Genomic DNA, 23,183 nt, shown 5'->3' with positions numbered 1-23,183 from the left:
AAAGGAATATATATATATATCAGTTCATGACTACAGATCATTAACATAGCAGTGCAGTGCATTTGAACTCTCCTAGCGATATGAAGCTCTTTACTCCCTCCAGTTGACTGATGCGGCTCGTTTTGCAGAAACTTGTGTCAGTATGATGAGGACACACATGACTGGGAGCAAGAAGAGTTTATATTGGATATTTCCAGTAAATGAACTGCATAGAAAATGAGGAAAACCTGTATTTAATAATAACTTGCTGAGATGATTTTAATAGTTTTAGACTTATGTATTCATATGCAGAATCTCTCTGCCAATATGATGAGGCTGAAGGCTCAGTGTAACATGACTAATGGTCTCCTCTGTTGGCAGTAAAAGACGGGTACAAAGTGCGCTCCGACGTGGCGATCGCGCTCGAGTTCCGCACCACGGTGCAGGACGGGGTGCTGCTGGGCATCAGCAGCGCGAAGGTGGATGCGATTGGGCTGGAGCTGGTCGAGGGGAAGGTGAGTGTGACATTGAAATGGGCCGGCAGTGAGGGAGCTACACTGAATTCAAAAGTAAATCTCTGGTATTACACACCAGTGCACTGGATAACTTCTAGTAGCTAAGTTAACATCTTAAAACAGTTAATTTACTTTAAAGCGATGCTATATGCAGCCTGCTGTAGATTTAAATCATAGCTCATGCTTCTAGTGAAGCTGTTCATATGACTTCAGTATACTTTACCTTGCTGCTGTAGTAACACTTTCCAGATACCAGATGGCAGCACTGTGTAATAAGTAGAGATCCAGAGCGGGCATTACAGGCAACTTTGCCATTATGAGTCTGAGAGCACTACAAAGATGTGACACATTACACACACATCATCAAACACCTGCACATTCTGTAAAGTAATAGAGATGAGATTTCTTGTCTGTCCCTTTCTGAATTTGTTATTGTTCGGGCTCTGAATCATGAACATATAATGTCAGTTGACTCTTGGAGAGCTAGACTGTGACACAGACTCAATTTTTCAGATCCTTTTCCATGTGAATAATGGCGCTGGACGAATATCTGCCATCTTCACCCCGAGAGGCACCCTCTGCGATGGGAAGTGGCACGTCCTGGTGGCGAACAACAAGAAGCACGGCCTCACTCTGACCGTGGATGGCGTGACCGTCCAGACCGCCAACCCGCACTCTCAGTCTACCTCTGCAGACACCAATGACCCCATTTATGTTGGAGGATTTCCTGGTAAGTCTGCTTTTTTGTTGTGGTTGTTGTTAATGCCATCAAATTGTATTGAATTGTTCATGATTTTTTTTTTTCTCTTCTACAACAGCAAATGTGAAGCAGAACTGCCTCACGATTAACACTCCTTTCACCGGCTGTATGAAGAACCTCAGGCTAATCAAGGGACACGTCACCGAGGCCTACGACTTCAACACGTCTTTTGAGCTGCGCGGCGTCTTCCCACACTCCTGCCCAGGGCTTCAGCTCTGAAGGCGCAGGGCGGAAATATGAAGCCAGAGCCTTTCCACACTCCACTCAGGATATTTTATGTGTTTCTTTAAAAAAAACATTGTAAAACAGAAGGTGTTTATTCTTGAAGTATTTTAAATCATTACCTCTACTAAAATGCTGATTACATTTAGTTAATTTTATACCAGACGGTACCTGTGCTTGACAGTATTCAGATTCTCCATTAAGAACCTTAGAATAATACATGTTTTTATTTTATTAATCACAATAAACATTTCTCATCAAATATCTCCTTCATGTTTTTTTTTGGGGGGTTATATTTCCGTTGTGGGGGTTTTACAAATGTACCGACTTGCAGCTTTTGTTTCTTCATTAGTACCAATAGATTCTGTGTAAAAACAAACAAAACAAAACAAAAACGGGCAAAGAAGCAAGGCGACCCAACACCGAATTCAGTTCCCTTTCAAATCAAAACAGCCATTACCTAATGGGAAGAGCCTTCTGAACTGCCAATCACTGAAAGCATGTACCAAAGCTGCCCAATAGGGGCCCTGCTGGCAGGAGGAAGACCCGCCCCCCACGTCTGTGAAAAGTCTCCTCCTGACTGCAGCTCCCTGCCATTTCTTCTTTCACCTGCCTGTGATTGTGCTTTATTGCGTTTCACTTGTGAGAGGGAAGAACAGGCTCTACAGATGGAAGTCTAAGGGCAAGACAGACGCCCAACAGCCCCCTGCGAAGCCGCAGGATCGTCCTTGAAGGGACGTGGCTGCCATTGCCTGGCATAATTCAGAAGGGCGGCTAATTTCAATGGCGGCTACCTTGAATATTCTTCCCTTTGGCCTTATGCACATGCGCTCATTGCAACGCTGGGTAAACGCCCACAAGCTACACCCAGTGAGACACAAACACTACCCACTGACAGTGACTGCGCCGTTCTGGCAGGAGAAATCCTGGTGCAGAAATCGGAACAATCTGCGCCTCGGCTCCCCCTCGGGTGCCCGCACAGACGGGAAGTCATCACCACAGACGCCTCCGGAACAGGCTGGGGAGCTGTCTGGAATGGGATGGGAGTCCAAGGAGTGTGGAGCGGCCTCTGGTCAGCCACACACATCAACATACAGGAGCTGCCATGATCTGGCAGACAGACACGTCCTGGTTCGGACAGACAACACATCGGTGGTGACCTTCATCAACCACCAGGGAGGCCTACATTCCCCCCCACATCATGTGGCGTGCAGACTTCTCCTGTGGGTGCAAGACAATCTCCGTCTGTGGAGAGTGGAGACTGAATCCTGAGGTGGTGGAGCAGATCTGGAAGAGGCTGGGACGAGTTCGGGTCGACCTCTTCGCTACACAGGCAATGACCCACTGTCCTCTGTGGTTCTCCCTGGAGACAGGAGGGGCCCCCTGGGTGTGGACACCTTTGCTCACCCATTGCCGCAGGAACTGCTGTATGTCTTCCCCCCCACTGCCACTTCTTCCACTGATACTGGAAAGGATTCGCCAGGAAGGAGCTTGAGTTCTGCTACGGTTCCACTACCGGAGGGAGGGCGGTTTCGAAGCAGCGACTGGCGCACTCGGTGGCAGACATGATCCAGCTCACCTATGAGATTGCTAATGTTCCCATGCCTGAACACATCTCAGCGCATTCAACGAGGGGACAAGCCACGTCATTGTCTCTCTTTCACAGTGCCACACTTGAAGATCTGTGCAATGCTGCAACCTGGTCTGGTCAACAGGCCTCAACGTGGCGGACCGGCTGCGCTCAAGCTTGGGCTCCCAGGTACTTCAGACTGCTAGCCCTCAGGCGCTGTGAGGCTCTGCTATCCTTGTCATTGTGGGTTTGGGCTTAGTCAGGTGTCAGGACTCGTGACAGCTCTGGTATAGTCTTCCTATTAGGTAATGGCTGTCTTTCGATTTGAAAGGGAACGATAGGTTATTATCATAACCACGGTTCCCTGAAAAAGAAAGACAGCCATTACTCTTCAGGGGTCACTCGGCCAGCTGACCTTCCTGATGAAGAGCTGCAGTCAGGAGGAGAATTTTCACAGAAGCTGGGGGCGGGTCTTCCTCCTACCAGCAGGGCCCCTATTGGTCAGCTTTGGTACATGCTTTCAATGATTGGCAGGACAGAAGGCTCTTCCCATCTTTTTCAGGGAACCGGGGTTATGATAATGTTCGTTTATTAGATGTTTGGTTATTAGAAGGCAGCCTAGACCAAGTTGAGGTGACTCAAACATTCACTCTCTTACTTTTTGATGGTGCATTAAATTGTTAAATTCCTGGAAAAGATTTATAGTTTGAAAAGATTAGATGCAATCTTCATCCAACAGCTGTAGGATGCAAACAGGCACAGGATTCGAAGAACACTTAGTTGTGAGAAAATGAGTGTCTGCTGTACATAAGTCATGTCTTTTAGGTCAGACCTCAGTTAAAAATTATATTCACATAGTTGTCAAAATGTAGCCAATCAAAAGTATTGATTTCACATTGAAAGGACTATCAAACATTTAGCAGAAATCCATCATTGATTAATTAACTAAACCTTTTTCTTAACATGCTTCTGTCTTTACAAATGCAATTTCAGACTTCCCTTTATGATAAGCAATTTCATTTGGCATAGGAGAGAAGCAAGACAGGCTTATCAAGGCTTAGGTGGGTCTGAAATTCAGTCAGGTCTCTGTTGCTATTCTTAGGTTATGAGGAGGGGATGGATCATAAAGTCATATCAAACGTGAATGATCTGTCCCTGAGCAGATCCTGGGACCCCTGATTTTGACTAGCAAACACAGACGAGGCACCGAAAGACACCGACCAAAGACGTATTGTGAATGTATTAACTTCAGTATGGGAAGGGTGTTCACTGTATGGTCACCTTAAATCTGACAACGGTTAAGAAGAACAAAAAATAAAGCAGAAGCCCACGTTGGTTCATTGATGTCAGGTCTATTAAGTCGGCAACATAACATCACAGTACTTTAGTGTTGTAGTGTACACAAATCAAGGCTACTATGCCTAAACAGAAGATACAGATAACTGCTGGCAGTGTCAAACATACAGGAGAAAAACAAAACAAAAAACATCATACAGAAATGTGACCTGTAAGTTTGCACTATAGCACTTAGAACATGTAGGTCTCTTCTCACAGTCGGGCTTTGACTGAAGCAAACAAATCCAATTCCATTTCCAGCCACTCCATTTCAGGAAAATATAAAAGCGGACGTCTTGGAGTTCATCATACATTGCTAACGGAACTGCTCCATGATATTTGAGAATGACAAATGCAGCACTGCAGTGCAATAATACATGCTATGTCAGTACTTTTACAGACAGCCTGTTGGTTATCAAGGATTATAAAAGACAGACAAGAGAGAAACCACAAATCTCACTCACAAGGTCAGCAACAACTGTTGTGTATATATTCTTTCATATCCTCAAACACACTCACACATGATACCCATCTTAAAGGCTGTTTTTGACCACTTAAAAATCTTAATTCTGGCTACTTGTTTCTATACTTTCTTCTTTGAAGTTAATTTCAAGCATTTGTTTACCTAATTACCTTCATAGATGTTTCTGTCAGTCACAGCTCCTTCCATCTTTACAACTGTCATGTTTAGACAAGTCCTCAAAACTACTGTCAGTGTTGCCACTCGAATGTTTGATTAAGACATCTTCTTTGTGTGTTTGTTAACATTGTGTTTAGAGCTCCATAGACCGGTGAGCCAGAAACAGCCGTTACCACTGGGCATCCTTTGAGGCAAGTCTAAAATCCAAGTCAGTAACTGCTTCACAATTGTCTGCAAATCCCTTTGAATGGTATTTACAATAAACATGCTTTAAAAAAAAATCTTAGGACTTGCAGCTCATGATAAAATATAAAAAGTGGGATAAATTAGTGGTATAAATATTGTATGTACATTTTTACATTTGTACTTCATCTGCGTTTCGAGCGGGAGAGGTTCTATGTGAGCGCGGCCCCAGGAGTCCCTTGTTATCCAGAGGAAATCTCAAGCAGGTTTGGCTTTTGAGTTTGGCACAAACCAAACCTGATGGACAGTTCTGCAGGTTTTGTTGGCGATAGAATTGTACGATTCATCCTGATAAAAATAAAAATAAAAATAAATCCTCCCTACCAAGGAGGCTGAATTCAAGCCCTTTTTTAAATCCAAAGGCTTACAAGTGGTGGCACCCTTTAAATACTTGTCTTCTGGATAAGGCTCAAAGTAAAGCGAATCACAAGTCAGTGCCACAGGTTCTTCAAATACTAAGTGGTTGCAGACCCACCTGTCTATGGCATTGAGGGGTCTGTGAACAGGTGGATCACAGTGGTCAACTCGGCAAACATCTGATGAACTGTGCTTCCTTCCTCAAAGCCACCAGCAAGTCAATGTGTAGGTATATCCAGCAGGGGGCAGTATGGGCAAGTATCCAGTCTGCCTTGTCCTTTCTGGAGGTTCATGTTGTTCTTGGTTTAAAAACCCATTCACAGTTGGGATTCACTCTGTGTAAGTCTAGAAGGTAGGCCTCAGGGTCCAAACATCGCTCTCCTAGGAAAACACAATCGTTCAATTATGACTTTTGTTCAGCTATGAATTGTAATGATAATCCTCATGTAAGAAATCTTGAAAAATATGTTTTTAAAAGTAACTGGTACAATTGCCCTAAATCAACTAGGTTACTTCAAGAAAACTAAATAATGTCTTACCTATATTCCCACCCACTTCATAAAGATACTGTTTCTGCCATCTGATGGAGCTGCGGGAGGCATTACTGAAAACAGACACGTAAACAGCATCACACTAGAGCTGGGAGCGACGCTTTGTTCTTTTCAAATGTGTTTTAAAACTCCCTACCAGTCTAAGGTTTTTTGTTGTTTTTTTCAGAACAGAAAACTATCTGTATTTTCGTTTTGGAGGTTCTTGCTGTAACAAAATGTCAGTGTAGTCCACAGTTCAAGGTGGTGTTCATACATTTTGTTCAGAAGTATTATTTAATTTCACCCCCAGGACAAAACGTTTTTTTTTTAGGTTGTGCTTTATTATCTTTATGTTGTTGAGGGCTGAAGCCATGGTGTTCACATTGTAGGTTTCTTTTCTTGCTTCTTTGCATCTTGTTCTACCAATTAATACCAGATCAATACACGGTGAGCTGCTGTTGTGCTAAAGACTGCTTCTTCTCATGTATAGTTTCACAACATTGACAGTGACAGGCAAAAATCAATGCACAGAGGAAACCTTCAATTACTGTCACTATCAGAGCTATATGATCTGAACAATGCTTTTCAAAAATCCTAGTAAAGCAGGCATCAACCAGCTAAACAATAAATCAATCTGAGCTGCTAAGATTTTTAAGAAACATGGTGATACCTAACGACAGAGTGTTTGGGAACTACAAGAACAATTGAATTGAAAAAGGAACCAAAGTATAATCCATGCCTGAAGTTTGCGTCAGTGATTTCATAAAATGCATGGAAAACAATAAATAAATAAAATAATATATGAACCAGATACAGAAACCATCAAAAAAACAGAAATGTGTAAAAGCGATTTAAAACGACATCATAATAATCAATTAAATAAAAACAACAAGAGCGAGCTTTTCACTAACCTATTATCACACTCAAAGCGAGCCATGACATCCCTCGCTTTCGTCTCGCTGTCGAGCAAGATCGCCATGGAAACCTTGGCGTGCAGCGGAGCGTGAACCCGTATCACTCCCTCACGGATGTCAGAGAGCTGTGGACACAACACAGATAGCTTTCATCTCCCACTGCAACACACAGCAGCTCCGCTCCACAGAAGAGGATTCATCATGCATGCAAATTAATAGCTGTGAAGCTTTGACTATCTCTTTGATTACAAAACAAACGCATGAATATGATTGGTCATCAATATTCTCCATAAAAAAGCAGATTCTAATATAATATTTTGGACTCAAAGATCATAACTGTCCCATGACTCTTATGGCCGATTTTTGTTTTTACAGCAACGTAATGTAAAACAATCTAAACAACTTGTTGCAGATGTATATATTGTCGGTACACTTAAGTAATGCCCATTGTGTATTTGTTAATGGAACCAAAAAGTATAATGTGGCTGCGTACCTCATTTCTCTCTGATTTCTCTCGTTCTGCATTCCACCTTCTCAGGAGTTTCCGTTTATTTTTGTCCGAGCCCTGGTGCTTCTTGTTCACGGCAGCGTCATTCATTTTTCTCACCTGAGAGATCATAAAACAGGGGACCTACCGAAACAACACACTGGTCAGTCTTCCCTGTACCTTCTCAAGAGACCTAAACAAACCTGCCTTTCAGACCATGACGTGAATTATTTGCGTTTGTCGGATTTGGTTACGTTTTAAATTGTGATAATGAAAATTCAACTACTTAACCAAGTGTCCTGATTTCTGTAATTATTACAATATCTATATAACACTAGATTGGAGGTGCCTGGAGAGACGTTATTGACAATAAAGCTAATCAGTGTAAACGATGCAACAGAAGCACATTTCAACTGATTTAAAAGCTTTTCCACTTTTTGTGTTATATTGTAGAATATTAGCACCCCAAAAAAAGTACATGAAAAGAACTTTATTGAAATTGATTGATGGAAACTGTAAATATCTAGTTGTCTCCAATGTTCTCTGAGGAAGTACACTAGCAGTGCATTGGAAAGAATAGAGAAGCAGTTGTAAATGTATGCAGAGGTCTTGGTACTTACAATCCAGAGCAGGTCCTGGTACTTAATGAGGAGTCGCACCAGATGGGCAGCACCGGCAGCCCCCTGCATCTCCTGTGGCTTGGCGGTCTTGCCTCTGCACATGAACAGGTTAGGAGCCACAATCATAGACACGTTCCACAAGCTCATCCTGTTCTTCTCCTCATTGGCCACCACTTTTATGAGGAACTCCAACAGCGCCTGAAGAAAGGAGAAAGAGCTCAGGACTGTTAAGGCCCTTTTATATATACACACACAGAAACACATATTTAACCACAGATGAAGTTATCAAACACCAGTGAAAGACAGTATCTAGGACAACCATTGTAGATGGACAACACATGTCTCAGTCTGTGGTCTCACAAACTTCCAAAGTTCTCAGTAAAGCATTAGTGGCCGATACTGCGTTTAACAAGGTGTAAATCATACACAAGTAATACAAAGCTTTTCGTGTTTATGTTAATATTGTTTAATTCAACTGTTGATTCAAATTCAAAAGACACTTTTTCAAGACTTCCTTATTTGGCTTTCAGAGAAGTATATGAACGGCGGTACTTGCCAAATAGCTTAAGGGATGTCATTTGGTTATATTAGTCATTTCCTAAAATACCATCACATGTGAGGACAACACAAAAAATGTACTTTGGAAAATCTTTAGGTACAGATGTTATTTTTGATAATGATTCAAAAAAATACTATTGAATTATTGTATTTTGTAGATAAACAGGACAGAAAAACAATACAATACTCAGTCTTATAATCTAGCAGGACATTTAAAATTAAAGGAATCAACAACTTACAAGCTACAATCTTAACTGCACAGCTGCCAGAATTGCCATGGGGTATTCTGCAAAATGATTCAGTGAGCACAATGTGCAAATAGATTGAATCCTCCCCAAGTTACCGGCAATGAGTTAAAGAATATAATAGGAGTGGGTGGAGATTAATTGGAGAGTTTGCTGTAATGTTTTTAATCCTGATTTGGGGTTTAATTGTTGTTGATTCAGCCTACCTTAAGTGTGTCTCTGTTAGGCTCAGGCAGCAACATGATAAGGAGGTGTAAGGCTTGAAGCTGCATCTTGGATGGAGAGATATCTGCAAACAACAGGAATGTTAGGAAGGGCCTTAGCCACTCAAATAGATAGCATACATGTATCCCACAGGCTGCTTATCAGTGTTTCCCTTGTGCAAGAGAGAGAAAAAAAAGAAAAATAGGGAATATGTTCAAAGAACTAATCTCGGAGGTGAAAAGCAACACGCACAAAAAAAAAGAGCTGCGGAACAAAACATCAGACACTTCTTGGGGGGTTTATACTGATTGCGGTGGTAGAAAAATAACTTTACTCTAAAGGACATTCAGATTGCTAACAGCTGTTGTTATTTGATCCTGCAATATGAACACATTCTTCACACAGTGTCACGTTTAAAACACACTTCAGCATTGAACACCTTGGGGAAAAAAACATTCATAAACATTTACTTTTCTACTGTCCAAGTCAAGTTAGCACACAATCTCCAGCATAAGATATGGGTCTTCAGTCATGTGTGTGATGTATTAGGACCTTACAAGTCACCTCTAAACTGCTCAAAAGTCCTCTCTTTGTGACACAAACACAAAACTGTTCAATATGATATAAAGGCTAGGAAAATCCATACACTCATTCAACACACAAGACAATTCTAGAAATAATAGCCTACTATATAACACAGTAACAGACAGTTTTCATAGCAAGGGAGAGAGTGGGGGGGGGGCACTCATAGATATTTCACTTTCAACATTGTGGAAACTATTGAGAAACTATTGAGAAAATGTCAAGCTTGCAACAAAGGAGGTATGCAAATGCAACAGCACAGACATTATCATGCACTACCTATCCCCACCCCAGTTCAGAGAGGAAAGATCTGGTATTTAACAGGGAAGTGGGAGCAGCTTTCAAAAGGGTGATTAGAGAACAATTACTGCCTCGTTAGTACCGTGACAAAATCTGTTTCATACAACTTGCTTCATGGCATGTTTACTGTGAACACGTGAAGGCAGAAGACTAGGCAGTAGTCTTCAGGATTCCAGGTCAAGTATAAAAAGGTTTCTAGGTCACCCAGAAAGATAATAAATAACACAATTTACAAATCCCACAGGTTTAAATAGCCCTTGTAACCTTTTCAAAAGATTTCCCTTGTGGTCTCGATTCCCAGCACCGAAAGATACATACCCTCAACAACAAAAGCAAACGGCAACAATAGAACAGTATACTGTAAATATAAGTAAATGATATTTTTTCCATCTCTTCCGGGCACGTAGATATACTGCATACAAGACCATACAGAACTTAAGTAAGTACAGAACTTACCCAATACATGTAATCCAATTTTATGATGATTATGATTATTATTACAGACTTGGTTGACTTTTGTAGTGTTGCAGCGGAGACAGGCACATTTGCATATTAATAAATCATTCAAAAACAAGTTGCATAAAGCATAATTGTACAATCGTAAGACAAAATACGTTCGCATGCCGTCTCTGTAATTTTCCTGGATCGTGCCCTGAACCAGTAATGTAACTTCTCTGAATCTTGCCATTAACACATCATCATTTACTGAACACAATGAAGTGTGTAATATCTGTACAGTACATTGAGCAGTGTGTACTCACTTTCTACTGCAGCAAAAGCCGGGAGGTGTTGCATAGTTAACAGAGGATGTGGGAGCTCTCTGATAAACATTTTCAGCAGGCCAGCAGCGTCGTTGTGTCTCACTTGATCCCAGTCAAACGTGTCTTCATAAAACTTTGCTTCCAGTTCCTGACGGAGTTGCTATTGCATAAAATAAACAGTTTTTTTGCAATGAGTAAACAAAGAAGAAACCCTTTTACATTTTGAAGACTATGCTTAAACACAATGCTCAATGTTTAAACTGAATTTCCTTTCCTATTAATCAGTCTCATTCATGGTTAACTTCGACTACTTTGTTCCAGAACACGTATGGTAAAACAATATCCCAGAATAAGCAATCCCATGGGTTTGCATATTACAACCAGCAGGACCTGAATAAAGTAAAGCTTATTCTTTTGAACGATGTTGTCATGTGGGTTCAGTGCTATCCCTCAGAATGTCATAATTCTGCTCAATCAAACCCTGACCCATTACACTGCTGTTCTGCTTCGTTTTCATACATATTTGTGAAGCATTTCTTTAATCCAGTCAGAAATCACGCAAACAATCGTCACAGAACAAAGAGCTCAGTTCACAATGAAATCTGTTTCTGGCCGAGGTACAGCTTTAAATCAGAGCAGCATGGCGGCTGAAATACATCGTGTTTTCATCTAGTGTTGAGGTCAAAAACATTGAATTTCTTTGTGCAGTAAGGACTATGCAGAATAAATACATAAATACATAGAAACCAGCAAAGACACTGCAGTGAAGAATATCTAATTTAATTTACTAATGTTCTGACCCCCGTGAGGCCATGCAGTAGAGGGTACATCTATTGATGTATAATTTGATTGTTTTCCTATAATAATGTGAAGCTATAATTAGATTCAGATTTTAATTTCAGATAATTATGTGGTAACATTTTGTGCACAAAATCGGCTAATGTAATACGTCATAATTTCACATGCCCCATACTCTCCCCCACCTCATTTGAAACAAGAAGATGACAGAGGACCTTTTCTCTCATGGGCCTAAATGTTAATCCACTATATCTACCTGCCAAAGGTAACTGAATTATTACTAAATTAAAAAATATAATATAAATCTTACATTATGTAGTTTAACCATTGGCTATTGGAGTCCCCTAGTAGCTCTACAGCTTTCCTATCCTATCTAGATCATCGTGGTGATGTTTGTAAAGACAGCGCTGATACCTTGACCCTCGATGCCGATCCGGGCACCCGGAGAATTCCCTCTGTCTGCAGTCCTGTCTGCTCCAGCTTTGCCAGCAGCTACAGAATGAACACAAAAGAATTTTTCTCCCCCCAAAGCAGTGTTTTGTCAGTAAAAACAAAAATCGAAAGCACACAGGCATTGTGCCTTTACTGGAGAGTCACAACACTTAAAATAGAAACTATCCACAGTGCATCAACCCCAACAGCACAGCCACAAACCTCCGAGGAGAATAGAAAATGTTAGTGAAAGGAAACAAAATATACAAGAATATATACACATTCACACAAAGCCACCCATGTTCGGTATAGAATATGAACATCTGTCTTAAACGTGGTATTTGCACTTTACTTTTGGATTACATTAGAATGTGTCATTTTCCAGAAAAATAAACTTTTTGTTTGAGGAAGGAACAGGGTTTGTAGCTGCTCTGTTCGACTTGGAGTCAACAGATCAGGAATTCCCCTCTGTATGAATGGTCAGATTATTTTATTATTTTCCACAATTACTCAATGATGATGAATTTGCTGTGTTGTTGGAAAAGAGAAGCTTCATTAGGAATTGAGCTGTACTAACGAGGTCAGTTAAATCTCAGCTTCAACTCTTACACACAAGCACATTCATTTATCAGCTCGTAGCCATAACACTTAGGAGCCACTGGGACGTTCAAGGTTAGGGCCAGTCATTGCAAGACCAGGCAATCTCCAGGAGACACAGGTGCTGTCATTGAAGTCAGGATGTCATGTACAGGAAACTTTCATTCAAGGTTTTAACCTGTGCTCTAATATAGAACATTATTTTAAAAAACACTTCAATACAAATACATGCTTAAAGTTGCTCAGAACACTGGCTGAACGAAACCTTTATCATTAATTGTATTTTAAAATATACCAACATACCTTTCTGAAGACAAGAGGGACTTTGGATCCAGGGGCCTTTTTTTGGTCATTTTCTAGCAGCGTTGTGAGGGGAACCCCAAAGAGACCACTTTCTACAAAGGAAAAGAAAAAGGGCTAAATTACTTCTGAAGCATACATTCCTCTGTGAAACACTTAATCCCAGTAGCAGACCTCCACCAGGTTACCCACCTCGTACTTTATTCCGCACTGTTCGGTTTCTTTTCAGCTCAATTCCAAGGGCGTCATAATAAGCAGTTAACTCAATAAGGGAGATATAACCAATCTTCTTCATATCTTCTGGTGACAGATCTCCGACCCTAGTCCGTCCCATTTTAGTGGGAAGAATGTTAAATTTCTAAAAAAAAAAAAAACAGCATTTAAAAATATATATTTTGGTAAAACATGACGCAGACATTGGCAGGCCCAACTTTGGGACTTACAGGCAGTGCTGCATCATCTTTCTTTATTTTCAGGAATTGCTTGGCGTCTCGTTCTCTCCGTCGGCAGGCGGTAGCCTCCGAGTAGGGCACGTTGAAGTTCAGCTCCTCCACCAGCGCCGGTCGCTCTCTGCCCATCTGACATTCTGACACACAGTTTTCCACTTTAAAACAAGAGATTTAAGAAAAGAGGAAGACAAAAATACAGATGCTGTAAAACAGTCTTGCAATAGCAAAACTGTGTCCTTTACAAGTTTGTGGGGCTTGTGGGACACAGAGTTAAACTTCTTCAACTGCCACACAGTGGATACCAACACTATTTGTACTACAGTCCCCACATTAACCACACTGTAACAAATATACAGTTACAAGAGACCCACTACATGTATGTGTACATGTTAGTTATGCTCCTAGACTATTCTCAGTAGACCTGAACATAATGTTGGATGAGCAGCATCATCCAGTCGGTATTTCTGAACAGCCTCCTGCGTTACTGTCCAGCCAAAGACATTTGCAGGGCTTATTTCATGTATTGACCAAGATGCCTATAACAGTCAACTATACAGCCTCTCTCAGAAGGAACAGAGAAGCCATAGATTGAAAAGTGAATACAATTTCATAAGAAGAAAAACAAAGATTAAACTTTTTGGATTGGACTTGTACTTATTTGGTGTATTTGGGTCGCACATTACTTTGGAAGAATAATAATGATGAAGGTAATTCTAAACCAGATGAAAAACTCACCAGAGAGAGAACTGAGTTACAGTATGAAGTATGCAGTATAACCAGAAATAAATAAAATACTAGAAATGTATCTACTGTAAGTGGGCTTTATTCTCCCTGGAGATGGTGCCTACACCTGGGCTCTGAGGAGTGTTTACCTCTTCCTGGTGTGCGGAAAGGCAGCTTGGCTGGATGGGCGATGCTGTTGGAAGGACTTGGCAAAACGGGTTCAGGACAGAATACAGGCTGTCAAAATACAAAAACAATGATACAGATGAAAAATGTAGACTAATTATTAATCTACTATATTTAAGATATATGTTGGAACTCATCATTTAAGTTCATGCATTCTCCAAATCCATTTTCACACAGTTCATCAAGACTAATGTGAAAAGGGAAGGGTGGTGAAGGAACAGCCGATGTACTCTGATCAGCTGAAGATATTCAGGTACGGAGCTTTTCAACAAGGTCTTGAGTTTCTAAGGCAACACAAGCTGTAATATTGACGTCAGGCCCATGTGGTAAGGATGATAAGGTTATAAAAAAAATAAAAAAAATAAAAACACTTCAAAAGGGATACAGTTCCAAAGAAAATTATATCTATTGTGATTTATAGTTGTAGGCCCTAGGTTAACCATTCACCATAGCAGATGTAAATATATATATATATATATATATATATATATATATATATATATATATATTTTAAACTTTAAAGCTTAAAAGTGTCAGAACTAGATGGACAAAGGTGAAATTTCCACTCTTTCAACAGCATTCTTTCCACTCTTATCATGAACTTTAAATGACCTGAGCAGCATAAGTCAACATGGTAATGTAATAGGAAATGTCACAAAATGGTGTGATACCATTTCTGTACTTGTCTCTGAACTTCATCACTTCTTTAAATATTTTACATGAACGGTAGCTTAAAAAAACTGAATGAGAGGCAGAGGTTTGTTTCAACAAGGATCCTCTGTGCCAGATCAGGTGTTAACCTACTTCTATGCAGCCTTTTATTTTTTGTGTCTCGTTTGATCGGATTCCAAAAAGAGAAACAGGTTCCACAGTGCGTTCTTAAGACACTATGAAATGCAGGCCTAGTCGAAAAGCTGAAGCTAAATACATAACTACATCTAGACAAATGCAAAGATTAGACTCTTATGTTGTGAACATTTTTAAAATCCTATTTTTAAAGGAGAGCAGAAGCAAATCTAAGAAGAAACAAAATTGTTACCTGGCCTTGGAAGTATTTTTGCACATAAGATGCTGCTAAACCGTTTCCCACTCCTGCTACAATGTTCATATTCAAATATGACTTATTTTGGTCCATTGTTTACTGGCAGATGGGTAGGTACCTTTAATGTTTAATCATAAACCTAAATGTTTAATCACAGTAACTTTATACTGCACCCCGCCAAACATACTCCAATTTCAAAACACAAACTTCACAAGCGGAAGAGAAAAGCCAGTGTGGCCTTTTGAACCGGTACTGACCAGTTGGTTTCAGAGTACTGTTATACACACATACTTGATAACTGAACTTCTTTAACTGGACCTGAGCATAAGGTACCCATCTGATTCCAGTAAACTGGTTTCAAATGTTCTCATTTAATCATTGATTTGTTTAAATAACTAGTAGTCTAATTATTTTCATATATTAACTTATGTATTGATTTTTGTATGTCAATTTATTTGGGGCATAACTATTGTAAACTAACTGCTTCTAACTGACCCAAAGCCCAAGGCTATGCTCTACACTGGTCTGACTAATCTGTCTGTAAAGCAGCTTTCTATAAAACACATCTTACTTAATTAAAGCCTGTTTTTTATAGAGAGAATAACCTAGTAGATTAAAGAAAAGAAAAAAGCATTCAAAACAATCTCACAAAAGATCAAACGCTGCTCTAAATATATCTTTTTATGGTAAGGAGAGGGAGTCGTGGTCTGGAAATCCTCAGCATCGTTCTACTGTAATTCACTGCAAAGGATGTGGCTTCAGGAGCCCAGCAGTGAGTCATCTGAGGGAAAATCATTACCCAAAAATGTGCTTACAAGCAAACTGGGTGAAACATCCAGTCTGTTGAGAGGGAGGAAAGGGTGCATGTGACACAATGTGCTGACTGCGAATCAGGCCAGTCAGAGGGCACAACACCAGGCCAATTCCTTACAGTGTTCCTCACACTCAGCAACAAGAAGTGTACAAACATCGATAGCTGCTTTAAGTTACTGGTAATACAGGTTATTACCAGGTTATTCAATTAGATTCAAGGCCAAGCTATGGAACTGAAACTAGAGGAAACCAGGGGAAGTAGACAAAACATAGAAGTTAAACAAATCTCTAGACATAATAACAAGTATGTCAGGAAAAATGTGAGACACTGGGAGCTCTCCATTAAACTCCAGCATGGTCTTCGACGAGGGTTAGAAGAGATTCCTAACAAAATACGCTGGGGTCTAATCTCTGCACTTCGGAAACATGCCGTACCTCACTTGCATACATGGAAGTATGGATGTCCCTCACTTACCGGTGTGTCGCCACTTGCAAAGATATCCCGGACATCCCGAACGGACTGCTTGTTCTTCTTGCGCATGGTCTGTGTGTAGTTGTCAATGCGCTTCTTCACAGTGGCGGCCTGAGCGCGAGTGAGCGTGGAGAAGATGGCCTCGGCTGGTCCATCACCTGGCGACCCTGACACTAGCGTGGACAGCCCGGCTTCCTGCAGCCAGGCCTCCTGCAGCTCCCCCTCTGTGAAACAAGAACCAAAATGCCATACTGAATACACTGAAAGAAAGTTTTCAGAAGCAGCCTTCTTCATTTGTTGTAATCATTTAACAGCATAACCTTTATTAGGAAATATTTTGAGAAACACCGCAGACTTTGAAATACAGTTCCCCAGCAGTATTAGTTTCAAATGAACTCCTTTCCATATCACATAAAAAATCACATAAAAAATACAGAAGCACAAGATTTTTAAAGTTAAACATTCCAAGTGCACAATGTCTTAAGCTCTATGTGCTTATCCCCCTGGAAACCTTACCATCAGTTGACTTGGCCTCCAGCATTTCCTCCTGCCCATCTTCACAGTTCTCCTCAATGCTCTTGACTTCACTCCAGTAATCCTCCATCGAGTTGCTGTCCAGGGAGTCCTGTGATATAGACCGGTTGATGGAAGGTGGGTGCAGAGAGTCCTGGGAAATCATTCTGCTAATCCCCTGGTAGAGCACCTTCCTGTGAAAGACAAAGTCAGATTACTCACACTCCATGCTCTCCTAGAACACGATTTGGATTTGACAGAAACAAATATATATAGTTGTTCAGTAAAAACAGGTGTTGCTATTCAGCATAAAATCACATTAGATGGAGCCCTACAATGCGTGAGAACTAAACAGTGGGATACGCCGAAGAACCTCCACACACAGGGCACCGACTACAGAGCAACAGTCACAAAGCACAACCGAGATTTGGCTGGTACTCAATGGCCACCCTATTAATTAACGGGTGCTCTCAGGGGGAGATTGGTCTGTACTCCAGTTGCTCACGGGATGACTCTGTAAATATGAGTATGAACAGCAAACTACTCTCATCAAACCAAACCCTCTAGGAGTTTCTTGATGGGAAAACCATGAAGCGCAATGTATTATGATGGTTAGTGAATCTGAGGACAAAGATCTGTGGGAAAGAACGCAATTTATAAATCGAAACGAAAACCTATGGTGATCTTAAATGCTTGCGGTGAAATAACAGATGTTTAAACTGCAGTGCCTCACCCAGATATGCAATCTGTATCACCAGCAACAGCTGAGGCTAGTGTTTCTGCCCACAAGCCAGTCCCAGTGTAGAAGTATGCCACTGGGGAGCAGACACATTCTTGGACCCTGCTGGCAGTGCTGATCTGGAAGTGTAGGGGGCAGCTGCAGCTACAAATGTGTGAATTGCCTTGGGGAATTTTTCTCACTTTTTAGGTTTGTTTTTTCCCCTTCTTCCATAAAAACACACGTGGACATGAACACAGGAAAACACATGCAGGATCGCCCAGGCATATTACTGGTAGCTTATTCAGCTTAACAAATGGTAATCTTAGTTATGAACGAATACAAAAACAAACAAAAACAAACAAAACAGCTGGTAAAATCACACCTACCCAGTAACTAGAAGTGAAAGCTTAAGTCAATAACCTTACTGTTACTGATAAAAAACAAAGCAAGAAAAAAAAAAATGCATTACTGAAAACCATTAACGTAATCATATCTTAAATGAACTTAGAGAACATAAAAATACTAAGGGCAAATGATAACGTACGAAGTACAAAAACATGTATATTTTGTAAGTTGCCCTGCCCAGAAATAACAATAATAATAATAATAATAATAATAATAATAATAATAATAATAATAATAATAATAATAATGTGCTGTATTAAAAGGGCATTGACAATTAATATAATGGTCACATTGTGGACGTTGTTGTCAGTGTTTTTAAGACCCCTGCTTTCAGAGGCATTCTGTGTACCATTACACTCTAACAAACAGAAAGTCTACCAATGACATCATTTTGCCTTTCATTCTTAATGAGGATTTATGAGTTGTTTTGAAGCATTAACCTCTTGCACTGCTGAGAATTAAAACATATCCATCAAATCTCCATTGGGGGGTTGCTGCAGGCTAATCTGTTTAGACAAAAAGCTGTTTCGTGCTGGGAACAGAAACCCATAAAACAATGGGCCCCCAGTCATATTGAAATTAGCTTCATATCTCCCACACCCTTATCACACTTCAGGCGTTTCAGATCTGGACATTTGGGTATTTGTGAATGGGAAACTCAAGTGATCTTCCTTGTCTGATATGCTCTTTTGCCATGTTGCTTTCAGATTAACACTCCAACCACTTCAATTCAATCCAAAAAAGGTATACATGTTCTCTGAAAATAGCATTCCAGGTTTCAAAATTATAGGGTTTTTTTCTACTCAAAAGCTGATGTGGTGTAAGTGATTGCATTTATTGTCATTTTTAATATTATTTAATAAATAACTAAATGTTTAATTGACTGATCTAGTTTTATCATCGTTAGACTGGCCTAGCATGTCAAAATGCCTCAAAGTGTTTTACGTAAAATAAAAAAAGCAAACAATAACATACAATAAAAAGATATAAAATATAACCATTAACTGTAGCAGTTTGTGTTAACAATGTAGAGAACATTTAATTTAAAACATCTGTGGTCATATTTTATGCAGCTTGAGGTAACAGTCCATAAATATTACATTTATGTATGGACCAATTAAACCACTGTGATGTTCTATGTTTGACTTATTTAAAAGATGTAATAAAATATATATAAAATATATATAAAAACAATATACCATTCACTATTGATAAAACAGCATATATCTTTAACACATGATGCATAATCTGTTTTACAAACTAAAACAAAAATAAGCAATACAATTTAATATGTCTAGCCTAGCAGCTAGTATTGTAAAGTCTGTGGCCTCTATGAGCTGATTGGGTAATTAAAAAAAATGTAATGCAAATAAATATATTCTAGTAAGCAAAGATGAAACAAGAATAGACAAGGATTAGGCTATTTTCTCAGTTGTCAGAGAACAAAGGGGTTCTTGGGTTTACCACCAACAGGGATCTGACCTTATTGATCTCTTAATCCTAAAAAGAATTGCACCCTTGTAGCGAGCATCGGCCTCTTCCTAGAAACCCCAAACACCAGACCTGTTGGAGCTCTCCATTTGGCTGTATACATCAAATTCTTCAGAGACAGCTCACTTCTACTAATAACGTTAAAAACACATGTCTCTTGGTTTAAGGTGCCAAAATTAACAAACCTAGTTAAACATTCTGAAACTGTACATTTGCCTAAATGCATAGTTTCTCATCGCTATACCTAGAAGGCATCTAAAATATATTAGACTACTTTAGGGTATTTAGTAAATCTATTATTTTAGGAGACCATTATCACCGTTAACAGTAGGTATAAGCCTGCAACGATAGAATACGCTCAACAATTTTGTCATAGCCTTGTATTAATCTACAGCATTGTCAGAACAACATTTGGTGGGGGAAAAAAATCATAATCCAGTATTTCATAAAATAATGATTTACAGTAATCCAATAATACATCTCAGACTGAACAGGAAATAAATCCAGATCATCCATAGAAATCTCATTAAGGCATGAATTACAATCAAGTCTAAAACAATTCAGGTTGCTACGCTGGTTACATTAAAAAGCTTTGGATAATAAATTCACTTTTGTGTAGTGGCTGAAGGACTCTGCACAGCTTCAGTCTTTGCTCTGATCTGAACCTGACCCCAGCTCTCAAGCATCCTTAATCTCATACAGATCCTCACTCCGTTTCTTAAATTAATATTGAAGCGAGAATGTCTGCATTTAGGAAATATTTATTTGACACAGGTGTTATGAATACATGCTATCTCACACTTCATTCTGAAGAGCCAAACCTTGTATTTAAAAGTGTAACATTACCGTATCTGTCTCGCATGTCTGTAGGGCCGAGACTGCCATGGGCTTGTGTCAGCTAAAGTTTGATTGACACATATATTAGTCACTGTATATTGTGTTCACTTTCCAAAACAAAAGGCTCACAGAAAACCTGAAGGAATGCATTTATCAATATTTTAGGACTGGCTCAGCGAACAGGAAGGAATTACTCCCTCTTTGTCAAAGTAGATGAGTAACCAATTTAAGATACAGACGAAGTGTCAGCTATTAACATTTTACTGTCTGAATCAACACCAACTGAGCTCACCCTAATAAAAAAAAACGAAATCACTGCAGCACTTAGAGTAATAGGCAGCTAACAGTGGCTTGTGTGTTTTCATTAATCACAGAGACAGCTCCGCAAAATTTAACCTCTGCTTTTTGTCAAATCGTATGCCATGCGTTTATTTTGCAGATCGAGTCTGGGTCATTTATTTTCTGAACATTCATTTACATCCGGAAAGGTGAAGGGGGAGCCGCACAGTATATTTTACTCTAAATACAATTAAGCTGAAATTCAATTAAATGCTCCTCTTCTTCCGCTGCATCTGTCATTCATATCTAAATTCAAATCAGTCACAGAAAGCACGAACTAACTGCACTTCGGAGACATTATTTAATCTCATGGTTGGTTGGAGGATTGAACGATAAACTAAGCTAGTGTAACATAGATGGCAGAATGGCAACTAATGGAACCATAATCACCATCACAGCTCGCTTTCCCTTTCCGATAATTGACGCTGGCGTCAGCTTAGGATCTCCAGATAAACACAAATGTGCTTATTGAATGACAAGAAGGATATCACTGAGCTCCATGTTTAAATGAGGCAAAGATAGAATTTAAAATAACTATTCACTAATGAATGAATTATTATTGTTACTATTATGCTTATGTATGTAGCCTACACACTATGAGGCATTTTAACAGTGTTGATTCTTCACCCAATGTAGTGAAGAACAGGAATTACAGACAATGGAAATGAGAAATTTGTACACATATATGACATTCCATTTAAGTTATAAACAAGCCTGCTAAGCCCACCATATGATTCATGTTTCATACGCATCCAGCTCATTTAGGGGTAGGAGCCAAAACCATTGTGTACAGTTATAGTATTATATAGATAGACAGACAGACAGATAGATACACACACACAGAGAGTCATGAATCATTTGGTGGTGGTACAATGGTCAATGATGCATTTCCTTTTTCGTTTTTTTTTTTTTAATGTAGGCATTGAATAAAAAAGGTACAATAGCTAGAAACACAGAGATGTACTGACCACTCATTCAACAGCATCTAGATGAATGGAACTGAATGTTTTCTCAGAATTATTACCATGTATCTTATCAATGTCTTTCAGCCTCCTTCTGAAACCCTGTGTGATCAGTTCAATGATGAAAAAACTGTTTCGAACCACCGTTCATTGCACTGCAAGAAGTAGGCGATTATAGAGCATGTTTTGAAATGTGCAAGTCAATTTTAAATAAAGCTAAACAAAACTTTTAATCTTTTTGGTAACAACTGCCAATTTCAAATAAGGAAGGTATATCAAATTAATCAAACTAACAAACATGTTTTTAGTATTATTTGGAATTAGTTTGATTTTATTTTTGGTTTTTGAAAGCTTGTTTCTGAAAAGCTAGTTAAAGATAGAAAGCTAGTTTTTATTTCTCCTATCACAGTCCCAGTGGCAACTCAATTGACAAGGACATTAGATGAATAAATAAAAATCATAGGGATCTTAAGAATGTTGGTGAAGTCCAATTGCTTTATTTATGTAAACCCCACCTCAAGAAACTGGTAACCTGTTTGACTTCCATTCCATTATACACCCCTTCCTCCTAAACATTTGTGAAAATGTGCTCTCTCAGGATCGATGGAGCAATCTGTCACTGTGTCCTGTAGAGACATTTAAAACTAGACTTCCGGGGTTCTCTTGGTGGGACATTCAATAAATAAATGCCTTGGTTTTCTATGAGAAAGATGACATGTTGTTCCTAGAGAAGTAAATATTCACAGACCTCAGTGAGATATCATGAGAGTTCAACATTTATTTCTACAGTTATAAAGCATTAAGCAGTGGACAGACTAACTAGTTTCTGTACTAAAGCATCTCCCCATTTCTCTTCCCTTTACCTTCAGACACCTTACATTCCACTACCATAGTTATAAGTACCAGTAATTGGTGTTACTTTAACATATTTTAGAATATTTAACTTTTCCTTGTCATTACTATACACAATGTTTTGCTTTCCATTTCCAGTGGGCTGTGTAGTATCACTATATTTTAAGATAAGGTCTCTACAAGTGATCGTCACGTTTTACAAGTCTAGCCTTATACAGTTTCAAACTCAGTTCCTGGAGGGCCGTGTGTATGCTGGTTTTCGTTCCAACCGAGTCCTTAATTAATCCAATTAATTTTTCAATTTGACGTATTTAAAAAAATATATTGCGAGGTATTTTACAGTCAATTGTCTAAAAGAGCATTTGATTCAAGATACAGTTGCTTATAAAATATCCTGGGGCCTGGATAGGTGTTTAAATGCATCTAGCT

General features: G+C 39.5%; 2 protein-coding genes across 3 annotated transcripts in view; one reads left to right on the top strand and one right to left on the bottom strand.

Annotated features, from left to right (window-relative positions):
- Positions 1–1,738, top strand: part of lama1 (laminin, alpha 1) — a 55,619-nt gene extending 53,881 nt beyond the window's left edge. Inside the window, exons 61-63 of the mRNA XM_066718748.1 lie at positions 361–494; positions 1,008–1,224; positions 1,313–1,738. Of these exons, the coding sequence (XP_066574845.1) occupies positions 361–494; positions 1,008–1,224; positions 1,313–1,473 (512 nt within the window). The 3' untranslated portion in view covers positions 1,474–1,738. The remainder of the gene's footprint in view (positions 1–360; positions 495–1,007; positions 1,225–1,312) is intronic.
- A 2,640-nt stretch (positions 1,739–4,378) lies between these two features.
- Positions 4,379–23,183, bottom strand: part of arhgap28 (Rho GTPase activating protein 28) — a 36,674-nt gene continuing 17,869 nt past the window's right edge. For both annotated transcript variants that reach the window (XM_066718759.1, XM_066718768.1), the window contains exons 2-15: positions 17,151–17,341; positions 16,638–16,858; positions 14,271–14,358; positions 13,393–13,553; positions 13,142–13,307; positions 12,953–13,044; positions 12,035–12,112; positions 10,823–10,982; positions 9,182–9,264; positions 8,173–8,370; positions 7,559–7,696; positions 7,063–7,190; positions 6,161–6,225; positions 4,379–6,002 (exon numbers count right to left, since the gene is read on the bottom strand). In XM_066718759.1, the coding sequence (XP_066574856.1) occupies positions 5,911–6,002; positions 6,161–6,225; positions 7,063–7,190; positions 7,559–7,696; positions 8,173–8,370; positions 9,182–9,264; positions 10,823–10,982; positions 12,035–12,112; positions 12,953–13,044; positions 13,142–13,307; positions 13,393–13,553; positions 14,271–14,358; positions 16,638–16,858; positions 17,151–17,341 (1,861 nt within the window). In that variant the 3' untranslated portion in view covers positions 4,379–5,910. The remainder of the gene's footprint in view (positions 6,003–6,160; positions 6,226–7,062; positions 7,191–7,558; positions 7,697–8,172; positions 8,371–9,181; positions 9,265–10,822; positions 10,983–12,034; positions 12,113–12,952; positions 13,045–13,141; positions 13,308–13,392; positions 13,554–14,270; positions 14,359–16,637; positions 16,859–17,150; positions 17,342–23,183) is intronic.

The sequence above is a fragment of the Amia ocellicauda genome, chromosome 2 (genome assembly GCF_036373705.1).
Source record: "Amia ocellicauda isolate fAmiCal2 chromosome 2, fAmiCal2.hap1, whole genome shotgun sequence".
Lineage (NCBI taxonomy): Eukaryota > Metazoa > Chordata > Actinopteri > Amiiformes > Amiidae > Amia > Amia ocellicauda.
Note: the sequence above shows the minus strand (reverse complement) of the source record. Positions and strands in the feature narration are given on the sequence as shown.